Source organism: Scyliorhinus canicula, chromosome 11, assembly GCF_902713615.1.
Source record: "Scyliorhinus canicula chromosome 11, sScyCan1.1, whole genome shotgun sequence".
Classification (NCBI taxonomy): domain Eukaryota; kingdom Metazoa; phylum Chordata; class Chondrichthyes; order Carcharhiniformes; family Scyliorhinidae; genus Scyliorhinus; species Scyliorhinus canicula.
Window position 1 is genome coordinate 17972465 of NC_052156.1, and position 7250 is coordinate 17979714.

The 7250-nt window shown below is 49.6% G+C and overlaps 1 protein-coding gene across 5 annotated transcripts in view; it reads right to left on the bottom strand.

Moving 5' to 3' along the window:
• Positions 1 to 5328, bottom strand: part of LOC119973864 (monocarboxylate transporter 5-like) — a 95145-nt gene extending 89817 nt beyond the window's left edge. For 2 of the 5 annotated variants that reach the window (XM_038812361.1, XM_038812357.1), the window contains exon 1: positions 5132 to 5321. In XM_038812361.1, coding sequence (XP_038668289.1) covers positions 5132 to 5159 — 28 coding nt within the window. In that variant the 5' untranslated portion in view covers positions 5160 to 5321. Of the gene's footprint in view, positions 1 to 5131 lie in introns of all 5 variants that reach the window. The other 3 variants (XM_038812359.1, XM_038812356.1, XM_038812360.1) reach the window with 2 other exon arrangements.
• Positions 5329 to 7250: the final 1922 nt, after the last annotated feature.

Below are 7250 nucleotides of genomic sequence, written 5' to 3' on the forward strand. Positions count from 1 at the left end.
ACTGAAATGACGTTCTCCACCAAGCCCATTGTGATGTAGCTGGAGTGAACCACAAAATATTACATAGCTAAGGTCGACCTTATAACCGCACAGGATATGAAATTGTTGGAAGCCTATCAACACATTGTGTCTGCATTGGTTACCATTGCAGCTATTTAAGCAATTAAAAAGGATACAATTGATTACTGTCCTTGCATCTTGTGATCTCTAGTTTTTTTTGCACAAAGCTTAAGTTGCTCAAGTACAAAATGTACCCATCCTACTGAGGAATAGAGTACTTGGGAATGAATGTTATTCTACTTTATACACATTGTCAGCATCAAGTACACCTTGACCAGATATGTTATAGATTAGATGCATGATCAATCTTCAGCAACAATGCTCCGTCAAGAAATCAAAGAGTACAGTTGCAAAAAAAAAGAAATGTGAATTATTTGCATTTGCCACTCCCAATACAGTCTCCTCTACATTGAAGAGACTAAACACAGGCTGGGTGATGGCTTTTCAGAATATCTTTGGTCCGTCCACAAGCAGGACCCAGATCTTCCTGTCGCCATTTATCTCACCGTCCTTCTCTCAAGTCCACATGTCCGTCCTTGGCCTGCTGCAATGTTCCAGTGGAGCTTAGCACAAATTGGAGGAACAGCACCTCATCTTCGATGAGGCACGTGACAGCCTTCTGGACGTAACATGGAGTTCAGCAAGACTGTGAGCTCTCTCCTCCACCTTCACTCCATTTTTATTTCCATCAATTTATTTTCATTTCTTCCATCCTTCTGTTTTTCCCTCACCACTGTCTCCCCCCCCCCCCCCCCCCCCACACCCCACTACAGTCATCTGTTCCCTGTTCCTAGTTGTTCTTTGACACAGTGCTTGCCTTTGTTCTGTCATTAACACATTCTGATATTTTAATACACAAATACACAGAAGATAGGAGCAGGAGGAGGCCCTCTGGCCTTTCGAGCCTGCTGTGCCATTCATCACGATCATGGTTGATCATCCAACTCAATAGCCTAATCCTGCTTTCTCCCCATAACCTTTGATCCCATTCTCCCCAAGTGCTATATCCAGCTGCCTCTTGAATATATTCAAAGTTTTAGCAACAACTACTTCCTGTGGTAATGAACCATCATCAGCACCCTTCTTCGTCATGATCACCACTATTTACATTCCTTTTGTCTTTTTGTCCACGACATCTTTGTCAATCTCTCCTCAACCTCCACCTATGGCTGGCTCTCTAACCAGCCCTCATTGCTCCACCGTCCCTCCCCCCCTCCTGCAGCCGCAGCAATTTGCTTTTATCTCTGTGAATTTATAAAGTGGCTTCTCATGTCTTGTAACATGGACCAACTCCAGTCACCAGTCCTGGGGCCAACTGTGCACCTTGTATGGATCATCGGAGGCTGCAGCTGAACCACACACTGAGGGAAAATCTGGATAAAGCTTAAAAATGAGTCCAGCGGATGGATAATTCATTCATGCTGCCTGCTATTTTATATAGTGCCAGTGTGCAACCCAGGACTAACCAATGCTGCTGAATGATTGCATATATCAGCAGGGTGTTCAAGTTCATATAAGGCTGACAGCACTTCATCACCGGTTCCTCAAAGTGAGGGGGGTACATGGCAAGAGTTTGTGCCTAGAGTCTTTTAACATGGAGAGACCGCAGCTATCACATTGACTAGAATCCCCAGCTTGTCGCACTTTCTATAGGTATACTGAGTGGTTTGAACACGCCCTCCATGGCCATCAAAGCCCAGGGCGGGACTCGAACCCGAATCTTCTGGCCCAGACAGGAACGCTGCCCACTGCACCACAATGCCTCCTGTTAGTGGCATTTCATAGAATTTACAGTGCAGAAGGAGGCCACTCGGCCCATCGAGTCTGCACCGGCTCTTGGAAAGAGCACCCTACCCGAGGTCAACACCTCCACCTTATCCCCATAACCCAGTAACCCCCCCCCAACACTAAGGGCAATTTTGGACACTAAGGGCAATTTATCATGGCCAATCCACCTAACCTGCACATCTTTGGACTGTGGGAGGAAACCGGAGCACCCGGAGGAAACCCATGCACACACGGGGAGGATGTGCAGACTCTGCACAGACAGTGACCCATGCCGGAATCGAACCTGTGACCCTGGAGCTGTGAAGCAATTGTGCTATCCACAATGCTACCGTGGTACTTAACGGCAGTCTGCCTCTCTTAAAGGGAAAGGTGCATTGTGGTTGCAACCAAATGCCTGAAAACAGCTGAAGAATAGATTCTGAGCAGGAAGAGGAGCAAAAATAGCCACAAAGGGTCCAGAATTCTCTGAAGCAGAACTGGAGGTCTGTCAGGTAAAGTGAAAGTAACGTCGCCATAGTCACAGATGGCCACGGGCGACTTTCCCCTTTGAGGGGGGAGAGGTGACTGGTGGTGGTTTAACCTGAGGATCACCACACCTCAGGCAAGGAGCAAATCTTTTTTTTTATAAATTTAGAGTACCCAATTCATTTTTCCAATTAAGGGGCAATTTAGCATGGCCAATCCACCTAGCCCACACATCTTTAGGTTGTGGGGGCAAAACCCACGCAAACACGGGGAGAATGTGCAAACTCCACACTGACAGTGTTCCAGAGCCGGGATCGAACTTGGGACCTCAGCGTCGTGAGGCAGCAGGGCTAACCCACTGTGCCACCGTGCTGCCCTCGCAAGGAGCAAATCTGACCCTACGCCCAGTTCCCTCCAGCTTTGACAGAGTCATCCAGACTCAAAATGTTAGCTCCCTTCTCTCTCCACAGATGCTGTCAGAGCTACTGAAATTGTCCAGCATTTTCTGTTCTTGTTTCAGATTCCAAATTACTCTGCAGTAATTTGCTTTTACCTTCATGAATAACTTCAGCCAGTGCAGGAATTGAACCAGCGCTGTATGTCTCGCTCCGCATCACAAACCAGCCAACAGAGCTGAACCAGCTCCCATCTATCACTCAGCAAGCACCAACTCATAGCTGGCATGCATAGCCTCAAATCAATGCTGAACACTGTTGCAAGCCTCACAACCAAACCTCTCCATTTGCATGCCAGCTATTCAACTATGGCAGGCACATCAGCCAAACACTTAATGGCACATTTCCTTCGAACTGGAGGCAGTAGGGTCAGGCACAGTAGCTCGTCCTCGCCCTCCAGAGGTGCTATCATTGGAATGGCCACGACTATCGCGGGGCTGAAACCACTGGATGATATTCCCACCTGAACCGCGTCCCACCTCCCCACAGCCCCTGTCCCCTTCCTGCTGAATAAGATGCGGACGGTTTAAGCAGGACTGGAGCACGGGGACTATGGGGCTGTTCACTGTCAATGTCCACCCAGCCGCAAAACAATGGCCAGAAGTAGGCCAACCACCTTGTGGACAACCTAATGATCCAGAGACATCAAGTGTGCTCAGGCCAATTTTAGCTACACATCAGAGAACATATGAAAAAGAAAATCGCTTCGAACAATCTTCACAAAGTGTAATGCTGAAAGAACTGAGGTGCAGCTTTGTAATTCTGTTTATTATTCTATATACTCTGCCTCTCTTCATGTGACTTCATTCAATATCAGACTTGTGACAAACTCAGAAAGAGCTCGACACCGGAACACTTTAACATTCATTATCCGCTCGGACTTTTTGAATGTGAACCGAACACAGGAAACCTTCCTCATTCCAGACTTTCACTTTTGTTTAATATTGAAAACCCGCAAACACCACCCCTCATAATCCAAGCACACAGCCCCCACCCAACAGCAACTGTGCTGGAGTCAGACCCTCCCCCGGAATGAGACCCTCAGACCCTCCCCTGGAGTGAGACCCTCCCCCAGAGACCCTCAGACCCTCCCCTGGAGTCAGACCCTCCCCTGGAGTGAAACCCTCAGACCCTCCCCCAGAGTGAGACCCTCAGACCCTCCCCGGAGTGAGACCCTACCCCTGGAGTGAGACCCTCCCCCGGAGTCAGACCCTCAGACCCTCCCCTAGAGTCAGACCCTCCCCCAGAGACCCTCAGACGCTCCCCGGAGTGAGACCCTCCCCCGGAGTGAGACCCTCAGACCCTCCCCGGAGTGAGACCCTCCCCCTGGAGTCAGACCCTCAGACCCTCCCCTGGAGTGAGACCCTCCCCCAGAGTGAGACCCTCAGACCCTCCCCGGAGTGAGACCCTACCCCTGGAGTGAGACCCTCCCCCGGAGTCAGACCCTCAGACCCTCCCCTAGAGTCAGACCCTCCCCCAGAGACCCTCAGACCCTCCCCGGAGTGAGACCCTCCCCCGGAGTGAGACCCTCAGACCCTCCCCGGAGTGAGACCCTCCCCCTGGAGTCAGACCCTCAGACCCTCCCCTGGAGTGAGACCCTCCCCCAGAGTGAGACCCTCAGACCCTCCCCAGAGTGAGACCCTCCCCCTGGAGTGAGACCCTCCCCCCAGAGACCCTCAGACCCTCCCCCGGAGTGAGACCCTCCCCCTGGAGTCAGACCCTCCCCCCAGAGACCCTCAGACCCTCCCCGGAGTGAGACCCTCAGACCCTCGCCTGGAGTCAGACCCTCCCCCAGAGACCCTCAGACCCTCCCCGGGGTGAGACCCTACCCTGGAGTGAGACCCTCAGACCCTCCCCTGGAGTCAGACCCTCCCCCAGAGACCATCAGACCCTCGCCTGGAGTCAGACCCTCCCCCCAGAGACCCTCAGACCCTCCCCGGAGTGAGACCCTCAGACCCTCGCCTGGAGTCAGACCCTCCCCCAGAGACCCTCAGACCCTCCCCGGAGTCAGACCCTCCCCGGAGTGAGACCCTCAGACCCTCCCCTTGAGTGAGACCCTCCCTGAAGTGAGACCCTCAGACCCTCCGCCTGGAATGAGAGCGTCAGAACTCCCCCCCCCCCCCCCAGTAAAAACTTTAGATCTTCCAACCCCCCCCCCCCCCCCCCCCCTACACACACACACACACAAACACACACAGACTCACACAAACATTTTGGTTCCGTGAAGAAACTCTGAACTTATCACAACATCGTTCAATCCATTGACACAGGGCTCAGTATAACCAGCTGCCTTGTAACACACTCCTGATATTGCAACAGGTACTTGTTGCAATCAACCTCTGGCTGTGAAACTTTTCACTTACCGCAAAGAGAATGAAGACGATGACCCATCCCCAGCCTCCTTCAGGAGGCTCCGGCATTCTCCCATGTTGGACTGCTCTTGGACCGGACATCGTGGTTCTTTCCTGTTTTATTTCGGTTGTTTCTCTGTGTTGCCGATTTATTTTCTCTCTCTGTACCTCCTGTCCCTCTCTAGTCTCTCTCAGAAGTGTGGCTTTTCAGTTTCTGCCTAGTTACACTGGCACAGCCCACTCCTAGCGGCTGAGCTGGGTAAGACCGCCCCCAAACCAACTTGGAGATCGCTGTGTTTCCTGAAACTGACATTAGTTGGAATGTGGGATCGCCAATCTTTCAGGAAGTAAAGGATTAATTTTCAGGACACTGCAGGAGCAAACCCAGGAATCAATTTGTGGTGGCAGTAAAACCATTTTAGTTTTTTTAAAATTCTGAACCCTTTTGTTCATTGGTTATTAAAAAATGCTACATTTGGAAGGAAAAGGTTCTTTAATTAACGGTCAAAAATCTTCCAATGGAATATATTCACTTTCCGATTGGCTACAAAGATGGCACACGGCAACTAGTGGCCTGAATGTGGTGGCAGGGCAGTCAGAGGCAGAATGACAACGTTGTGGATTGATACCGTCATGGATTGAGGATTGGCAAACTGGCAGAAAGCAGAGAGTAGGAATAAGCAGGTCATTCTAATTGGCAGGCTGTGGTTAGCGGGGTACGCAAGGACCAATACTTGGGCTCCAGCTGTTCACAATATATATCAATAATTTAGATGTGGGAACTAAATGTAATATTTCCAAGCTCGTGGACAATACAAAGCTAGGTGGGAAAGGGTGTTGTGAGGAAGATATAAAGTGAGTAGAGGACGATTTACCCAGACTTACTGAGCGGGCAACAACATGGCAGCTGGAATATAATGTGAAAAACTGTGAGATACTCCATTTTGGTGGAAGGAACAAATGTTCGGAGTATTTCCTAAATGGTAAGAAATTAGAAAGTGAGGGCAGCACGGTGGCAAAGTGGGTTAGCCCTGTTGCCTCACGGCGCCAAGGTCCCAGGTTCGATCCCGGCTCTGCATCACTGTCCGTGTGGAGTTTGCACATTCTCCCCATGTTTGCGTGGGTTTCGCCCCCACAACCCAAAGATGTGCAGGGTAGGTGGATTGGCCACGCTAAATTGCCCCTTAATTGGAAAAAATGAATTGGGCGCTCTAAATTTATAAAAGAAAAAAAAAAGACATTATAAAGTGTAGATGCACAAAGGGACATGGGTGCCCTTGTCTATAAGTCACTGAAGGCTGGCATGCTGTTGCAGCAAGCTATTAAGAAGGCCTTTATTGCAAGAGAATTTGAGTACAGGAGCAGTGAGCTCTTGCTTCAATTGTATAGAAGCTTGGTTATGTGTGCAATTTGGTCCCCTTACCTCAGCAAGGATATTATTGCCATAGAAAGAGTGAAACAAAGATTCACCAGACTTCTTCCGGGGACGGTGGGACTGTCTTATGAGGAGAGATTGGGGAAAATGGTCCAGTATTCTCTTGAGTTTCGAAGGAGGAGAGGTGATCCCATTGAAACCTACAAAATATTTAAAGGAATAGACAGGGGAGTTGCAGGTACAATGTTTCCCTGGTTTGGGGAGTCTAGATCCAGGGCACAATTTCAAAATATGGAGGATGCCACTTAGGATCGAGGTGAGGAGAAATGTCTTTACTCAGAGGGTTGTGAATCTTTCCAATTTTGTACCCCAGAGAACTGTGGAAGCTCAGCCATTGTGATAGAGATTGATAAATTTCTGATTCACAAGAATGTAAAGGGTTTTGGGGATAATGGGTTTAAAAGGTATTAAATGGCAGAGCAGGCTCATGGGCTGAACGGCCTACAGGTGTTCCTATGTTTCTATGAAGCAGTCTGTGGCCAGATTTGGGCTGATGGTGGTGAGTAACATCATGCCAGACTCCCTCTTGTAGTACTGCCGGTGACAGGGACTGACTGGGTTCCTCTGCGGAGAGCCCACACAGACTCAATGGGAGGAAAGGTCACCTTCTCTTCCATAATGATCCATGGATTCCTATTCTATGACATGTTTATTTTGCTTGAACATAGAAAGACCACCACATGTGCCAGATAGTAA